Source organism: Xyrauchen texanus, chromosome 37 (assembly GCF_025860055.1).
Source record: "Xyrauchen texanus isolate HMW12.3.18 chromosome 37, RBS_HiC_50CHRs, whole genome shotgun sequence".
Classification (NCBI taxonomy): Eukaryota; Metazoa; Chordata; class Actinopteri; order Cypriniformes; family Catostomidae; genus Xyrauchen; species Xyrauchen texanus.
The window spans coordinates 20,024,803-20,044,852 of record NC_068312.1 but is presented as its reverse complement, the minus strand read 5'-3'; the positions used below and the strand labels follow the sequence as shown (position 1 = coordinate 20,044,852).

The 20,050-nt window shown below is 36.8% G+C and overlaps 1 protein-coding gene across 2 annotated transcripts in view; it reads left to right on the top strand.

The window, feature by feature from the left end:
* LOC127630745 (protein patched homolog 1-like) overlaps nt 1-20,050 on the top strand; it is an 87,979-nt gene that overhangs the window by 21,052 nt on the left and 46,877 nt on the right. For both annotated transcript variants that reach the window (XM_052108487.1, XM_052108488.1), the window contains exons 3-7: nt 8,763-8,952; nt 12,064-12,133; nt 12,256-12,347; nt 19,478-19,673; nt 19,879-20,000. In XM_052108487.1, the coding sequence (XP_051964447.1) occupies nt 8,763-8,952; nt 12,064-12,133; nt 12,256-12,347; nt 19,478-19,673; nt 19,879-20,000 (670 nt within the window). The remainder of the gene's footprint in view (nt 1-8,762; nt 8,953-12,063; nt 12,134-12,255; nt 12,348-19,477; nt 19,674-19,878; nt 20,001-20,050) is intronic.

The window sequence follows — 20,050 nt, the reverse complement described above, 5'->3', positions numbered from 1 at the left end:
TGTGTATTGCCTTAATCATGCAGCAACTAAGGTCATCAATATAGTGACTGACTTTCGATCAGTAAATCCTCAGAAGCACCATACTTGTCAGTGCTAAGGTGTATTGTTGCTAGCTAACAACAATCTGCAAGTTTCTATTGAGTTATTTGGACAGATCAAATTCGTGAGGAAACTCATTTTCATTGTGCGGAATCAATGTCCACAATTGAATTAAGTTAAACCAACAAGTTTTTTATTTTTTATTTTGTCAGTGTACTTTTGAGGAAGCACTTAATAAAAATACTGTTTATTACAAAAAAGCTAAATGTTGTTCTGAATTAGGCTGGGTATCAATTCAGATTTCCTAGATTCCGATTCACAGGCTCACAATTTGATTTTGATTCCAATTTCAGTTTGATTCTCATTCATTTTATATATATTTTAGTTATACTGTCCTTTTGCTTACGTGAAAGAAAGTCTCTCACAGCTAGTTCTGTTCTTGGTCCTTTACAAAAATATTATTACATTTTTTTTTACAACAGGACCCAATCTATGCAATTCAGTTGCAATATATAAATATATTTAAAATGCACATTAAAAATAAAAAGTATGACACATATACGTTAATCTTATATTTTATTTCATTCTAAAACCTTTCCAAGAATGGTTTAAAAAACTTCAACAATCTATGCTTTAATTTTGGGAAAAATGTGATGAATATCATGCATTAATAAAAATGGAAAACAAAAAAGATTTAGGCTGAACATAACTGTAAAAAAACATTTGCACTCCTTCACAGACAGCATTAGGGTAATGCACAGATATAGACTAATGCTGAGTCTACATTAATGTGCTCTGCCCTTTTTCAGAGATTTAATACACATATGGTCTGATAAACTCTGAGTTCGATTCACATTTTCTTTCCACCGATAAAAACTGTTCCTCTTCTGTTGGTTCCTTGACTTAAAAAAACAGAATACAAATAGAGTAGAATTCAATAAGAATCAAAATATTGCCAGAGTATTGCCAAATATTTGCTTTCAGAAGCACAGATGCCATCATTTCTTCTTCTCTCATCCAACAACTCGATGACAAACATCTACAGCACCCCACAATGGACTCAATTGTGACTGCTAGATTTGGTGAGCAATTAAGTGGGAAACTTTGAGTGGGAAAAAAAGTTTGAGACTGATTCACTGACCTGAGTTTTTTGACCAATTCATGAAAAATAATTGGTTCATAAGAGTATTTGAGCTGTATGCTTGTTGTTTTGTACTGTTGTGTTTGGTTCCATTCAGTGTTTATATTTTTATACCTAGCCCTTATGATTATTAGAATTGAATAACGCATATTATTGTACACTATGGTCTATAAGCTTGTGTTTCACACAATTTCAGTGTTAATCTCCTTTAAAAAGAACCTTCCCTGTTTGATGTTTTTCACAGATGTTTTTTCTAAAATATTTTATCACAGGATATGACAATCGTGCTGTCTTTTCAAAGACCTTAAAACACACCCGTAGTCATGTTTGAGTGAATTCAGCTAGTGCTCATGTTCTCTCTCACACACAGATACAGACCCACATTTTCTTGTGGAGCTAGGGTGTTAATTTCACACCTGAGGCAAGGCCATTTGTGACCCAAGAACCTGTAAGTCTCTGGAGGGGTGTAGAATTCTCCTGGGTTCAGGATGTAATATGATGTTACCTGCAATATGGAAGGCTTTCTCTGTAAAGTGACTGACATGTATTGTTGTGGCTCTATCCTGTTTTCTCTGTTGGTTTTGGTGTACAACATGAGGAGCCATTCATGATTTGAAGGTTACTCAGTTCATGTTAATCCAGAGGAGACTTCTGATAGAAAAGCTGACATCTGAGGTTGCTTCATCATCAAAACACGTTGGTGTTCCCAGGGCCTCTAAATCAGGAACATGCTAAGCTTTTTGGGATGTAATCAACCTGGTCCCAGTAATCATGTTGAAAGAAATCTCAGGCATGCTTGAAGCTGCAATTAATGAGGGATATTATAAACATGCCCTAAAACAAGATCAGATGGACGTTTTGGGCCCAGGAAAAAAGCAATCCATTGCATTTTCATAATGCTTCTAGACATTTCTCATCTTCTCTGCCTTTTTTCACCAGTTGTGTGGTCTGCCCAGAGAAAAAAAGCATGGTTATTTTCAACTTTAATACAATTACAAGGGTTTGAAAATATTTAACCTATGTCTGTCTCGTGAATTGAAAACCATTGTTAAATTGGATTATAGCTTATAACTTGTTACAGAATGTTTTAGGGAGTAGGTTAACGAGAAAAAAGACATTACGTTGCTTTAGTTACCAGGCATGATGAATGTTTCAATATTTTTTACGTTTTTTTTTTTTTAATCTGTAATAAAGATGAAATAATTGCAAATTTGTTTTAGTTTTTTTGTTGTTATATGCCTGTGTATACTGTGTAAAATTGAGACCATTCTCACATATGTTCATTATGTGGTTAGGTCGAGTTGTCGCCACACAACTAGGTGGGAGAGAGTTTGGGCTTAATATCTGCTAGTGTGACTTCTTACAAAAACATTGGTAATCACAAGCATATGATTCTGACTTCATTTTTCTTTGTCCATGTTACAGTAAATGAGGTAAAGAACAAAGCACACTTTGAAAGTTGCCTCCTCGTAGTTCAAGGTCACACGATACATTTTTTGCTGGTGCGCACAGAAGATATTTGAAAACTTCTCGCCTTACAGTCGTTTCAAATATACTGTACAGTACTGTGCAAAAGTCTTCTCTGCATTATTTCGCAAAAACAAACAAACAAAAATCTTAAAATGCTTATTTGATATATTCTGATTTTAGTGTAACTGTAGGATATATACATTTTAGATTTCAAGATTCGTTTCACAAATAGAATTGAATAGAAGATGAACGAGGAGACCTACACCAGATGGTATGCCCGGATCCCAACATTGAGTCAGTCTGGGATTACATGAAGAGACAGAAGCACTTGAGACAGCCTAAATAGATAAAACTGTGACAAGTTCTCCAAGAAGCTTGGAGCATACTATCTGTTTGTCACTGTGTTCTGAAATTTGTCAGACTACAATTTGTCTAGCAGTACCCTTTGCATTTTCTTAAGCGGGCATAATAGCATGTATCTTCTTTGGTCAGTTGAACTACTTTCATGGCAACAGATTGTATCTTGCTAAGAAAGTTGGATAAAGGCTTTTCTAGCTACCTAAATAGTAAGGGGCCGTTCATACCAAGTGTGTTTTGTTTTTTTGCACCTTTGTAAACTATTCAACACCTGTGGTTCTCAACCCAAGGCCCAATGAGGGGCCTCAGCAAACTTCAAAGGAGGCTGCAACATGACTCAAAATCATTTAAAATATTATATTAAAATAATCAAACAAGGCCTGTCACAATTATTAAATAACCATGTGATCACAGATATTTGATCTGAATATGGTTATTTGATCTAACTGCGATTATTGTGCACTTTAAATTCCAATCACATTTCAGGTGAATATACAGTATAAATGCCATGAATGGCGCATTTGTGTGTCAGTGAGTTAAGCATCACTGACTGCAGATATCAACCGGAGAAGCATTTCCTGTCCGGAAGAGCATGTGAAATCTTCAGCACTCTGATGCGCACGTCATCAGCAGAGGCTCGTGCTAAACTCCCACGAAAGTATACAAAAAAACGATAAACTTTTATAATAAATGTAAAGCACTCCGGTTTCACTTTAATTTAACAATCGAGTGATGGAACATGTTTCTGGAAATATTGGGTTCATACACACAGTGTTAATGACACACAGTGACACAGAGGAGACACACAATCTATTTCTATGTAGTGATAAAATGATGAAACAAAATATCAAAGGCTTTGCTTCATGAGATTTAATCAAAGAGAATTAAAATAATGTGTGAAAGAGAAACAGTTTACTATTGCATAATATAATTTGTATTATATTTTTTACAAACATTTATATATTTGTAAACTAAATAAAGTATTAAGAAATATTTTGACATTTAAAACCTTATTTTTCATGTCATTCATACATTTAAAATCTTTTAAAGGAAATCATTTTTATCTTTTTTTTTTATTTATATATTTGAAGTTAAATATGAAAATTTACTTTTTTAAGGAGTATGAAACACACATACTGTACACCTTAAGAAATATGACAATTTATATGACAATTATCATGAAAGCCTTAAAAGAGAGAATTAAATGTCATTGCCCTAAAACAGACAATTTATAGTCATAGCCCTAACACAGACCATTAACTGTCATAATCGTAATTATTTGTTTGACAATTTGTTTTAATTGTCAACCAAATTTCGTAATCATGATAGCCCTAAATCAAACCTAATTCATGCTAAAAAATGCTAAAATAATATCTTGACACTACTAGTTTTGGAAAGGGACCTTTGAATATTGTGTTGGAAAATGGGGTGTCTTACCACTGCACTAGACAGACATCAAGCTTTTTTTAAATGCTGCTCGAGACACATGCATTCTGTTCTATCCTTTGAGCTACATCTAGCTTTTTTAGTGCAAGAACGCATTTATTCTGAATGGCTCCTAACCCATCTAGTTTAATGCCATTTCAAGGTCACTTTATCACTTCCTTGAGTACTGAGGTTTGTTAGCGTTTAGTAGGGGTGGGCGATATACCAGTAGACATGGTAGAAATTTTGCAACCGGTGTATATTTTGGAATATCGTCTGTATCGCGGCTACACAAAACCGCCACCCAGTGGCAAGAAATGTACACCTTATTCTATTCGCGTAACAAGTACGTGGTACGCATTCTGTCGGAGAAATGGAGTACAGGTACAGACAATTTTTCGGCGATAGCCCGAACAAAATTTCAGGCCGCTGAAGCAAATTCGACGTCATTAATCTTGCGTTCTGAATATGCTTCTCATTAGACACACACAGCTGTTTTTCACGTGATTTTTGCTACTCAACCCAGTTTTATCTTAAAGTGCTATGGAGGAATTCAAACATTTCAATTGCAGAGAGAGCCCTATATTCTAACCATTTAAACAATGTGTCATGCGCCAACAATTATGCGTCATCTGTCATGCAGGTTTTTTAAACTACACCTCATCATTCTTAATAAAATTAATTTAAAATGATGTTAGATATTAGAAAACAAACCGGCTTTGCTGTCATATATTCAAATATTGTTTACAGAGATGATTTAAAACATTAAGAGCCTAATGAAGTGTTTTATAGCAATAATACTATTAGTGCTTTTGAGATCACTATTATTTTACATTAATTACTCATCGACTTTGGAAATATCATGCATTTTTTAAACGTATTTTAACAGTGGATTTCCTTGAACTTGAAATGTAAACTGCACTGGGTAGGAGGCTATTGTCATATGTTAATTATTTTATGTTGCGTATTTGCTTAGTCAAATAAAGGAAAGCCTCCATCCACCGCCATCATTAACAGCAGGGGTGCTCACACTTCTATGGAATGAGATCTACTTTTTCATCATATTATTGCAGCAAGATGTACCATGTACAATAAAAGATATACATTATAACAATACCAAAATGTCAGTATTCAGTAGTGAAATTTGACGATACTCAATACCAGCTTCACAACCACAACAAATAATAACACAAATGAATGGTTTCAAGTTCTTAAGTAATTTTTCAATCAAACAACCATAACAAGAAAATGAGAAAATGCTCGAATACATTTAGTAGCTTTAAAAAGTATTCATCTATTATAATTATACAATGAAGACCAGTAGTAATTTTATGTTGCATTTTATTCTGAATGTTTCCTTTGAATTATTGATAGCCTACTGCTGTTAAAAACTTTTAATGCTGTTTTAAAAAGCACAGAATTTTCTTAATTTGTATTTTTTGTTTTATTATTTTTAATCTATTTCTATTCATTGCTGTGTTTATTGTTTATTACTGACTGTTTACAAGTCTTAAATAATTACTTAAGAAATTTAAACCATTCTTCCATAACAAACAATTTAGTTAGTGTTATTATTTGTTGTAGTTTTAAATCCGGTATTGACAATAATCGAATTTCACTACCAACTATTTTTGGTATTGTGATAATATATAGCCCTTTTTGTACATGGTAGATGTTGCTGCAATAACATGATGAAAAAGTAGATCTCATTCCATAGAACTATGAGCATTACTGCTGTTAATGATAGCGATGGAGGCTATGACTACCATACGTAACATAAAATAATTACCATATGACAACAGTCTCCTCCCCTACCCAGTGCAGTTTACATTTCTGTCGCACAGAATTGAGTTGATTGCATAGGTACACTATTCGTTTTTGAATCGGTCTTAATTTTAGAAAAATATACAACATAAACTTTGACATGTTACTTGAGCATGTAACTTAAATGTCCTTTTTTCTCTCCGGACAAATAACATTTTTTCTCGGACAAGTGAATGACCAATTGTCCAGAGGACAAGCATAAGAAAATGCTTAATGTCGAGCCCTGATTAATGTCGAGCCCAGATTAAATATCAACATTCTCCGATAACAATTATTTCTTCAACAGGATAGCTCCTAAAGTAAATGTACGTTGTTGGAGTTTCAGTGTATAATAGGCTGACTACACTCTCTCAGCACTTCGATCCATCTTTAACTCTCAAGAAACAACCTTTTTCAATTCAATCTCTTCCCCGGTTACTTCATGCAACTCATAGACGCTGCGCTGACCGCACAGAGAAATGCCAGTTTCAGAGTTTTTCATAACCTGCGTTCTTATTATTTTAATTTTAATAAAGAATGCTTTATAGGTATAACACCGGGGTGTTTTACTGCGAAACAAATGCGGCACAATAATAATTTTATCTCCTTAAAATATAAAAGTTATCCCTTTTCTCTATGATCTTGTTTTCAGAATTGTTGGAAGCCAAAATCATAATTGAAACTAAAATTGTATTTATCGGCCAACCCTAAATACTAGCCAACAACATCAGAATAAAATGTACATTTTAGCATTGCGGAAAGGTTGATTACCACTTTTTGAATACCACCAATTGTTGTTTTTTATTTGGAACTTGACAAACTATGTTTGTCAAGTTCCAAATAAAGAGAAAATTATATAAGAGGAAGTAGTTTTCATTTATAAAGTATTTAATTAAATGACTGGATTGGCAGGTGGTATTTAATGTGTAAACCAATTTGTATTGATTTAAAAAAAAGATATACATTATTGTGATATAAAATTAGTGATATCATGATATAAGATTTTGGTCATATCGCCCACCCCTAGCGTTGAGTATAATTTTTCTAGTCTAAGATCCTTCAGAATATCTTTATCGTAATAAGTCTGTTTTAATTTTGAACACTCAGAATGTTCTGATGCCTGACATGAATCGCCTAGGCAATGTTGTTTTATTCCTCATTTGTAAGTCGTTTTCTATGAAAAAGACTGCTAAATGAATAATGTCACTGTAAATGTTGCTTGAGTTTACCCTCAGTGCTTAAAAGCTGTTAGTTAGCCATAAATAACAATCCTCCATAAATAACCCTCCTCCCTGTGTCAACATACCAGTAGTGCTTCAGAATCACACAATGTACCGTTCTGAAAACATCACACCAAAGCAATACAGTAGATGATTTGGTTGATAGCGTTAAGTTGATTGCGAGGATTGAGCAGATTACCTGTCTGAGACCATATTATTACCTGCAACTATGAAGCCCTTGTGAACCGTGTTGCCTGCTTCTCGAGGGAGCTTGATCCTGGAAATGGAGAAGTCTTCTATTCTCAGAGGTCAGGTAGAGAGCGCGTGAAGAATCGACAGCTTTGAGAGGCAGACTTGGAAAGTGTTCAGCAGGACTCTTTTGAAAGGCTGCTTTTGTAGCTGTGAGGGCTCACTGTTCCTGTGCAGAGCTTATGTGTGCCACACAAGGACTCTAATGCTCAAACTCAATAAAACAGCCAAGCGCTTACACACACGTGTGTGTGCACATGCAAACCCGCTTACACACACTCGTAACTCATAGGCCTCGTTTTTAAATCTGTGAAGAAAACTGCTGGTGTTAAAGGGTGTACTGAAAGGCATTTTAAAGTCAAGTTAACAGGACAGATGGGAGCATGTGTTAGAGTAGATTCCTTTAATTGAGGCTAGTACATATGATGGATTACCGTGAGTCTGTTTGTCCCTGTTTGAAATTGCTGGAAATTATGATTATTTGTCATTAGATGCGAGTTAAGGAAGTCTGGCTCTAAACTGATAAATTCATTCTATTTGCTTTTTTATTTGACGTAGTTGCTTTTGAAACAGGAAGCTTGGGTGGAACATATCTTAAGAAATAGCTCCTTTATTAACTTCACAACCATAAACCATGAGTTGTTACTTGGTAATAACTTGCAGGTGGTATTAGAAGTAGGGACATTCTCATTCTAGAGAGCATTTGATTGGACAAAAATCTGATTAGTGCAGGATGAGTCGTCAGTACTTTTGGTCTGTTTTCCCAGAAGAGGAAGGCTGTAAATTGCTGTTTTAAATGCGAATATCAGCTCAAAGTTAATTATGTCAGCTTTTAGGAGTACACCAGCATGAAGATGTCCTCAAAACTCCAATTTGCTTACAATACTTGTGCTGTATTATTAGTTTCATAGTTGTTTCATAGCTTGTTCTACAACATACTTGTTTAGCTGTGGCCTAGCGGTTAATCATCGGCTAGTCATCTCTCTCTACTATGCGTATAAATGAAGATGGTGAAAAGGTTCTAAAACATTCATCTGAATGTCTTCTCCCTTTCACAGTGGGTGGCAGGGTGAATCAGGAACTCAAGTACACGAGGCAGAAGATCGGAGAGGAGGCCATGTTTAGTCCTCAGCTCATGATTCAGACAGCGCGACAGGAAGGTGCTAACATTCTGACTGTGGAGGCGCTGAAACAACACCTCGACTCCGCCATAAAGGCCAGCAGAGTGCACGTTTACATGTACAACAGGTAACGTCACATGTCCCAGCAACCACTGTGGAATTAAGAATTGCATTCCTGTGTTGTACAGAATAATTAATTGCTCATTTACAGTAGCTAATTTCTCTCTGCCCTCAATAACGCATAAGAAATAGTTCACCCAAAAATGTATTCTGTCATAGTGGTGAACCGATCAGGAAATTTGAGGCCAATACGATCATCTATTTTTTTAACACTGAGATCGGACGATCCGATCACTGATGCCCTTACACTTTTACAAGTTACATGCTGCAGTTATATGTTTATGCCCCACACTGTGAAATTACATTCACTTTACATTATTTGTGAAATGCTAACATTTATTTTAATCGAAAACAGTTCTAAATAGTTCTGTTGTCAATATCAAAAGTTCATTGTGACACACTGACAACCAGTAAACACCATAAAGAGCATCACACACAACAGAGGTACGTTCAAAAATAAGATAAATCTATTACAAGCTCCTAAACCGCTTTAGTGAGAAATCATTACCATCTAGGATTTGTTTATGGGCGTTTTGTAACACAAATCACTAGTTGTGCACGGACAAGCTCTAAAACTGCTCCTGTAAGAAATCATTATTATCTATGATTTGTTTACTCTTTGGCATTTTGTTGTAACACAAATCACTAATTATTAAGCAAATGCATGAAGACATGGTGCCATTAAGGTTAAATTGTAATTGCTGTGATTGGTTGTATGGTTACCAACATGCCCATATTTAACATCTGATTTAAATTGGGATCCTCACAGAATAGTTGAGATATTGTTGAGATATTGAGAGCACCTGGAGAGCGCACATGTTTGATTGACACAGAGACCGTTCATATTGAAGGGAGTAAAGCCGCTTTTTCACTGCATATGATAGACCGGACGTCATTCTCTTCCAATGGCTGCGTGAAGTTCCGACGGTCTCCGGATTCAACATTTTCGGATCCGATTCTAGCCTCGGCTGCGTTCAAATATTTCAACTCGAGTGACTAGACCATACCCGACCGCCCGACCGAAAGTAATATATTCATGCAAAAATGTCAGCGCGAAGCAACGTTCCTCACAACGTCTGATTGTCATGACTCACGTTACATTACATGTACTCAGATTTGTATTTATTGTTTAATTAGTTTTTATACCCATTTGCAGTCTCGTTATCCTCTCCGTGCTCACTGTGCAGTGAGTCTAGTACCGTAATAACTCTAGAAAATAGGCAACTTAATATTCACTTTAAAAAAAAAAAACAGCATATTTATCTATATTACAGCATGTCTGAAAGTTTCAATTTGTGAATGCTTAGAATCACCAACAACTCACCCTCCAAAGGCCACGCTGTCATGCATCAAGGGAAAGCGCTTATTCTTTAGAGTAGTAGTATGTGTTATTCACTGCATGCTGCAAAAAAAGATCGGCCCTAAATCTAGGCATGATCGGCCAGTCGCCGATCACAGATTTAAGAGGAAGATTGGCAGATTTAGATTGTTCGTTCAAGCCTGGCCCTGCCCTCTTCGTTCTACACTCCTCCCGGTGTTGCCTCAGGCCGGGGAGGGAAAGGCCAATGCGGAGCGACAGAGAGAGAGGGGAGAGAGAGAAGCAGCTCACTCACCAGTTCTTTGATGCGCCGTCGCTTGGTCCCCGATCACTCCTCCACACTTTCAGGCGGACGACAGCCACTCCTCTCCGGGCAGACTGGAGTCAAACCTTTCCCCAGTGGACAGACCGTAGACAGTGGACAGACCGCCCCTGGCAGCGGCTCCATTGCTGTTTCCCGGATCCGGGCGGTCGGGCTACTTTGTCCCCCAGCGGATGGCAGTGACGCTACCCTGGGTGGACGGCAGTGTCGCGGACGGGCATCCGTCCTCCCCATCAGGATGATTGAGGCGCGCGTCGTTCAAGCCCGGCCCCACCCTCCTCCACTCTACAGCGGTACTGCTACAACAAACAGCGGTACTGCTACTCTCATTTAAATTGGAGTTCTCACAAAGTAGCTCTTGGTCGAGTGACTGATGAGAGATTTAGAGCATCTGGAGTGGGGAGTACACATGTTTGAAAGTGAAACTAAAAGTGCTCATAATCGCTCAATCTCTCGCTATCGCTCCACACACTGTCTAACTGTCGTGACTCACGTTACATCACGTACTTTAAAGTTTGATTTGTACCTACATATATATTTGTTGCTTATTATTTGTTTTTACATCTGTTAGCTGGCAGCATCTTTGTACTCTCCTGTGTCTAACTGTACAATGAGTCAGAATTACTACTGCAATGACTATTGAAAATGGGTACCTTAATATTTATACACTTTATTCATACAAATTGTTCATACATATACACATTACAGCATGCCAAAAGTGTAAATTTGCAAATGCTTAGTTATTTGCCAATTACTCACCCTCCAGTGGCCGCAGTGTAATGCTTTGAGGGCTGAGCAAGAGCTCATTCATTAGCGTGGAAGTGTGTGATTTTGTGCTTGCAGCAATTAAAAAAAGGTTGGCCCTGAATCTAGGTAAGATCACCGATCACAGATTTTAGACAAAGATCAGACGATTTTGATTGGCTGCCAATCGATCGTTGTACCCCTAATTTACTCAACCTCATGTTGTTCCAATTTGTATGACTTTTTATTTTTATATAGAACAGAAAAGGAATTGTTTTAATTAATATTTTGATCCCGTGGCAGTGAATAGAGTTTTAGAGCTTATAAAAGGACCCAAAAGTATTGACTTGTGCATCATATTCCAAGTCTTCTGAAGGCATATGATAGATTTTGGTGAGAAATAACCAGAAATGTAAGTAATTTTTCTGTGAAATTCTAGATGACAGTTATATCACAGTGGCTTGCACGTAGACCGCTAAAAACATTACAAGTCCCTGCGTGCACATATGTGCCACTGCGAATGAGCATCTCTCATGCACTCTATAAATGCTCAACATACATCAAGGTTTTCACTCTAAAATGAAACATTTTCTCACCAAATCATTTTGTATGCCTTCAGAAGACTTTTAATGACAGGATTTTCATTTTTGTGTGAACTATTCCTTTAAGTTTCTCCAAGAAAATGCCACATCTATCTTTTACAGTTTATATGATTTCTGCTGTTGCATTTTCAGGCAATGGAAATTAGAACATTTATGCTACAAATCAGGAGAAGTTGTTACAGAAACCAGTTTTGTGGATCAGGTAAAAATGAATATTTACAAGGTCTTTTAAAAATGATATTTTAGTAGAAATGTATGAAATTGAGAGGAGGACTCACTCAAAACTAAAGACTTGTGACTTTATTAGTGCATCTATCTTTTCAGATTATAGAGGAACTGCACCCATGTCTGATCATTACTCCTCTGGACTGCTTCTGGGAAGGTGCTAAACTACATTCAGGAACGGTCTACCTCCCGTAAGTTATATATGTCTTTCTGTATTTGCTTGAGCCTGTAATATTTGATTCTGTCCAACCTGGCTCTTGCACCTCTCACTTTAAATCAATTTGATTTGCCAGAAATGCAATTTTCGCACAGTAAACACTTCATGGACAGGTTTCTCCTGTCAATAGAGCCATGTTGAAAACCAACAAACAAGTAAACTTCAATTTGAAAGAAAATGTATTTGCTCCAAACTTGCTCAAAAAAGGTTTTGGAGGGTGGCGAAAAGAGGATTTCACCATGCTTATTTAATTTATTGGTGCACAGTCTCCAGTATTGTTTTCGAAGTGCCTTCATTGTGATTGTTAACTGCTTCAGGCCCCACACAGTTGTTCCACTTTTGCTGCAAATGGCTCTTTGCAACTGTTACACTCACCAAGTCTGAAAAAGTTTTTCTGCCCTCCCCCGTCCTTCTCTCCCTTCATCATGGATGGTAAATAAGGATTTTACTGTGTTCTGGTTGGGGAACTTGGAATAATGACTCAAGCCTGGTTAGGCACATACAATGTGGTCTGAACCTCTGTAGGCCTGCCAGAAGAGTCTACTGTGAACAGAAACAGAGAAAGAGCTGGGCAAACTGAATGAAACATACAGAAAAATAGAAAGAATAAAAGAACGAGAGACAAATGAGAGATGGTAGAGATTCACCGTGGTCAACTAGTCATCCAACAACTGACTATTCGATTAGTGAGGATGACTACTAGCTTATCTAGGTTTTATATATATGTATTTATTTGACTGTTGCGTTGTGTCTCGCCTTTTTTATTCAGCATCCTGCCATGAGCGTTTCATTTGTAGGATGCCTTGTCCCGTTTAAATTAGTTAAACTTATAAACATGTGGCTTGAGAGCCCTGCATTCTATTCTATTGTGCTTAATCTATATCACGTCAAGTGATTTTTATTGTTGTTCAACCATATACAGTTAGTACGGTACACAGTGAAATGAAACAACGTTCCTCCAGGACCATGGTGCTACATAAAACAACATAGGACAAACACAGAAACACATGAGACTACACAGACTAAATAACATACCTATATAAAGTGTACATGCAAACGTGTGCAAAAAGTACGGGATAGTACAATAAATTACTAAAAATTAACAGGACAATGGGCACAGTGAGAGACAGTGCAGCGCCGACCAGTACACAGTAGTGCAAAAAGATGACAGGTATAAAGTGACAGTATCTGTTTTTGAATGCAGGAACGCATCTTGCCTCTTAAAGGCTCATTTATAGTTACTGGGTGAGCATGCTTCTTTTACCGTAATTTCCGAACTATAAGCTGCAACTTTTTTCCCACGCTTTGAACCTCGAAAAAAAAAAAACATTCTGTGACGTGCTCAGTTTTTTGGCGGCGTGAAGCTTTCATTAGACCAATGAAATTGCCGAACGGGTTAAGGTCAAACAACTTTTTTTGTTTACTGTTTAGATTAAATCGAGCGCGGTCAAACTTCCCATCATTCTGATTACGGTAGTCATTTTGTCACCCTCATCATGGCAAAGACATGGAGAAGTGCATATGATGCTGCTTTCAAGTTGAAGGCGATTGATCTGGCTGTTGGAAAAGGAAATAGAGCTGCTGCAAATCTGAGGCTATTCTGAGGCTATTCAACTCCGACACCGAAGGAGATGACTTCAGTGGTTTCAGTGCACAGGACGAGGAAGATAGTGACCAATGACTTTCTTGGTAGGCTACTGTTTACTGCAAATTATTTTTTTTTTGTTACAAGCCGTGTGTGGCAGCGGGGGCGTGGTCAAGCGCCCGTCCGGGAGAGAAAAGCTGTAAGGGCGCTTATACCTGCGCTAAATTATGTCTAACACCGGTGTCTAATTTCAAGTGCCCTGCTTCACGTGTCCTTCTAGGGAAAACTGTCACACGGGCACCAGTGTGACAGTTTTCAGCAGGGCACTTGACGTTCCAGGTAAGGCTTTTAATGGCCACAGCAATGTTTACAATCAATTTTATAAAGTTTCTCAATTCTTCTATGCGCCAACACTAGACTGACGTGTGTCACTCTCTCAGCTCTGTGGCTGCTGCCTTTTTATGCCGCTCTCCCCATGCTTACTGAAATTAGACACAGGTGTTAGACATAATTTAGCTCAGGTGAAAGCGCCCTTACCGCTTTTCTCTCCCGGACGGGCGCTTGACCACGCCCCCGCTGCCACACCGTGTTTCGTTAAAGCCTATTTATTTTTGTTATAAGCCGTGTTTCGTTAAAGCCTGAGTAACGTTAATTTGTTTCAATGTACCGTTATAGACAGATGCGGCTTATTTATGTTCAAAATAATACATTTTTTAAAATTCAGTGGGTGCGGCTTATATTCAGGTGCACTCAATAGTCCGGAAATTACGGTAGTTTGTTTACAAATTATGACGAAATGCAATGAAGTTTTTGTTCTGCCAAAGTGTTCAGTTGGGGATATTTCCCCTTGGCCAGTCAAAGTGCGTTGATAATTGATTAAAACATACTTAAGTGAGGTTTAAATGTTATGTTCTTTATTTATTAATTTTTCTTAACATACTCATTTTAAAAGAGAGGCCTTGCATTTGGCACAGTTTCAATCATGGTACAATAATGTTTTTAACATTTAAAAAAAAATTTTTTTAATCGAATTAATTACACGGTGTCCCGATTAATTAATCACGATTAATCGCAGATACAAATATTTGCTGACAAAGCCCCTCATATAACAATAATTCAATATATAATGATTATACATATTTATATCAATATATAATTATACATAGTTATCTTAAATATAATATATATATATATATATATATATATATATATATATATATATATATATATATATATATATAAAATATTCAGATAATTAAAATGCTTTACATTCCTGTAGCAGAAGAGTTAATCATTGATAAGACAATACAAAAAGCGGCTTTAGAATACAATGTATTGTTTACTACCATATTATTGATCATAATCCAATCATTGGCACACAGTTCACAGCAATCCATTTCACAAGTGAATTTGTCAATCAGAGATTCGAGATTTATTATGAGGGCTTGTTTAAGGACCCGTCAATTTACACCTGCGACAGACATTTTTTTTTATTTATTTTTATTAATGCTTACAAAACTCTTACATCTAGAGCCAAGAGGAATATTAAAACAAACAACAACAAAAAGTAAAATAAATAAATAAATAAACAGTTTAATAAAAATATCAAATTGTTTACATATTTCAATACACTTTACAGCTTTCTTGTTACTCAAATTGGAAATTGTTCTTAGGTATTGCTGAACCTCTGAATTAAAAATTAAAACTAATGGTTTATAACCACCATACTTACGTTTGTGAATACTAAACTTTGCCAACAAAAGCAGAACATTAATGAAATAATATTCCTTATGTAGAAACATGTCATAGCTAAAAAAAACTAAACGTTGAAAGCTGGGAATGATATGATCTCTAAAAATCTTGCAGAAATCAGACCAAAAACAAGTCTAGTAGGGACAACTCCAAAATAAATGAAAAAATGTTTCCGCTTGCAGACCACAAAATGTTCAGAATATATCAACATCACAATTAAATCTCTCTACAAGAAAAGTGGGGTAGTACTTATAAATAAGTTTGAAGGAAATGTTTGTGTTGTTCTGCCTACTGAAGTTTTTTCTTCACTGTATAAACTACCCGTTACTCACACAGCTGAAATTTCACTTACTGCCCTCTGGAGTAAACAGGTGGTACTACAAGCTTGCATTCCTCAGGATCTTCCTTATTATGGTCCGGGGGCACTGCGATTAATTGCGTTAATTATTTTAAAGCGTTATTTTTTGTAAAATTAATCGCACTGAATTATCGTCGACAGCCCTAATTATAATACATAGTAAATTGTTGTAAGAGTGAATGTTTTGTTTCCCTTGTGTGTGTAGCTGGGAGCACAGATACTTTGCACTGTCAATTTGATAGTAACTTCTAGTGCTAAGCAGCACTCAAATCAAACATCACTGTAAAATGAAAGTCAATACTCTACATAAGCACAAGTGCCAATCTTCACCACAATGGTAGCATCCAAAACTCCAGCCTAACAGACACTCCTTTTGCAAAATGGCAATATTTCAGAACATTAAACAAATCTCTTGTTCTCATCTTGATCAAATATTCATAAAATAAGACTATTAAATTAATTTGAGCATTTGTTCACCCCATCTAGTCCCATGCAAAGCATGCTGGGAAATGGAAACCCCCTGCCCAGTTTAATCAATGCTACAAAAGTATTTATCTAGTCCCAACTCAAATTGATTAAATAAACTCAAATTTTGCTAATTTAATTGGATAGAACGCTATAAAATCAAGTTGTTCTAGAATTGTGTTGCTTTAGTTTATTTTAATTAAGTAAACTAAACAACCTGCTAAAATCCTTTTTTTTTTTTTTTTTGTGAACCCACCAGCTAGTACATTTTTTACAATATATTTCTGTACATCCATATTGCTGGGACGGAAACACAGAGCCTGTTTGACAGAGGTAGGATTAGATACTTTCTCTCTAAGGAATGATAAATAGTGCAGGGAAAAGGGAGTGCGGGAAGGTAAACTCAGAGCGAGAAAGGGCGTCTGAGGACAGAGTCAAACGTAGGGGCTGGGGCATGAAACTGAGTGAACACATAGCAAGAGAAGAGGGTGCTGAAAGAACCGACTGAGACGAGATGGCAAAGAAAACATGAGAGGTTTGCGAAACTGCTGTGTTGGGCTGTTAGTTGTGGGGATATGCCAAGGCCTGAGCGGGATCACCCACTGCATTATAATTAGAGGGGATAAAGATCAGATGAGTAGATTGATTCCATTTTCGCAAAGCTGTTATTATGGAGGCAGGCTGAAATCCAATCTTGAATACATTTGTGCTGCCACTGCAGTGACATACAGTGCCCATCGATCCCAAAGCCTGCAGAATCCCATCAAGTCAACTTTTATCCACTGCACCACTTCATGCACTCCCATAAGTGAGACAGTCCATTCCCTTAAGTAGGGCTTAGTCGGTGGTTCACCTTGACATTTAGCATTTTGCTAAATTCTTTCTGATCATACCTGACTCTCCACATCAGATGATCTTTGCTATCCCAGTTTTCCAAGTGGGATGGGTTTTGCTTTTGTGCTCAGACAAAACTACTTTTAGTCATGTCCATATTCTCCTTATACATATTCTGAGTTATCCCAACTGTTGCCTTTCTACTGTGATGATTTGAGATTGGTACTCAAAAAATAAGTAAATTTCAAGCACCTATTATTGTACTACAATAAAAGTGTAGTACAATAATTTTATATGTGAAATGGGATGGATTCGGAGGAAAATTACAAATGATTAAGAATAATCACAAGCCATTGACAAAAGACCCATTCTGCTATTTTTTTTTACTGTCTCTGCTATTTTTTACTTGATGGTCAGTGTACACATGTACTAGATCATGGGTGGGCAACTATTTTGGTAAAGGAGCCACATCAGGCTTTAAGTAGTGCATGGGGGGCCACATTGTATTCCTTTTGAGATACAATGTTCTGCATTGATTTGGTTTTTGTAACTTTTAAGCCCAGAAATATTTGTGTACTCAATTTTCTGAAGTGTATCTGTGACTAATGGGACTTTTCTGCGATTGCCTAAAGTATTGTATTGCTCTACAAAGATAGATTATTTTCTATCAGGCATTAAAAAAGGAATAAAGGCTGAGCTGTTAATTTATTATTCAATTGAAATTTTAAATTTATAGAACTTTTAATGTTTGTCGCCAAGCGGGCGAGTTTACTTATTTTTTTCTAAAACATTACCCGTTTACATGCTAAAAGGTTCATGATGCGGGTCTCCTCGATGGTTTGACTTTCATCACACAACTGAATAACACAGGCTGCATGACTATGATAAATGATTACTGCAAGAGTTAGATTAACATACAGGTATAAAGGGACTTCAACATTTCTAAATTGCACAAATAAAAAATACATATACATATTCAACGATGCCGAGATCTACTTTTATATTTAATTTAATCACTGAAAAGGTTTACCTGAAAAGTAGCCCCACACATCTCAAGCAGCCTCAAGAATGGACACAGAATAGCCGTATAACACTTTTCCTTGAGCAGAATATTGCACTACAGATCGCTAAATTTGTTCAAAGGGGAAAGCGAGAGACAGAAAAAGTGCACTCGCGTGCATGTTTGCCAGATTGCACAAAATAAGTATAACATTAGGCAGAATATTTCCAATTTGCGCAAGTATAAATCTCAATCTGGGGGTGTGGAGCCTCTTATCTGGCAACCCTGAACATGTTAAACGTTTGTGGAGATGTGTCAGGTCCCAATGCAAGTTAACGGAAATATCCAATGGCGAAAGAAAAAAAATGCTTTTACATTAAATGAGCCGTGGGCCACATTAAACCATGTGGAGGGCCTGATCTGGCCCGCGGGCCGTATATTGCCCATGTCTGTACTAGATGAACGTTTTTGGCAGATGCACCACACCTTTTATTTTCAGTGTTTTGCAATATTAAAATGCTTTGTCATATTAAAAATAGTTCTACTTTTTGTTTGAAAACAGTGTATATCATTATTTTTTGCAATTCTACACCACTTGATTAAATACTTCAGTTTAAAAGGTGCTGTTTTTTAACAAGCACTAAAGGTCCCTATTTTAATGAAAGATATAATTAAAAATAGGTGTCTATGTAACAGGGCTAGTCTCTGTTAACAGGGAAAACCAAAAAATTTGATGGTTGTCCATTTGAGAATGTTTTTTTGCTACGATTGCTTAACATTACAGTACAAACATACACTAGGTCAGTATAACTATTTTGGTCTGCGGACATCAAATTGCCTATTTAATTTTTCTTTCTTGAGATTAAAATGCTCTCGTGCTCCATTTCTGATAACAGTGGTCAGTCGAGTGTATGTCCTTTTTTAGAAAGAGATGGCGTGCCTTATTCAGTTGCAGCACTTCTAGAACTGTTCAAATCGCTTACAGCACTTTTAATTCACCTAAAAGCACACCTACTGTTCAATTACGTTGCACTCCATCTAGCTGTTTTTAATGCAAGAATTAGTCTCAAGTTCACGTCATGGTAACGGTTTGCATTATTTCTCCCGCAGTGGCAAACCCCAAATGCAGTGGACCAACTTTGATCCGATAGGATTCATTAGTGAGCTGAAGATGCTGTATCCCTTGAACACCCGGGAGAAGATGCTGATGAAAGCAGAGGTGGGTCATGGATACATGGACCGCCCCTGCCTGAACCCTGCAGATCCTGACTGCCCATTGTCAGCCCCTAACAAGAACACAACACAGGTGAGTCCAGTATGCAGGCGAATAGCTGAAAAACACTTGCTTTGAAGCTTTTACGAATGGTTTGAGATTGTTTGTTGTTCTTTGTTAGATGTCTGTTTCCCAGTCTTAGTATACAGGTATTACGCTTCATATTCACTAATTAAAGTGATCTGGATTTGCATCATGATCGTGCCAACTCTGCTTTATGTTCTGCCATCTTCTTAAGCCTTTTGATGTGGCTCGTGTTCTGACTGGTGGCTGCCATGGGCTTTCCAAAAAGTACATGCATTGGCAGGAGGAACTTATCTTAGGTGGGACCAAGAAGAATGACAGCGACAAACTTCTGAGGTAAGAGAGCGCTTTAAACATTAATGGCATTCCAAGAAATGGATTAACCT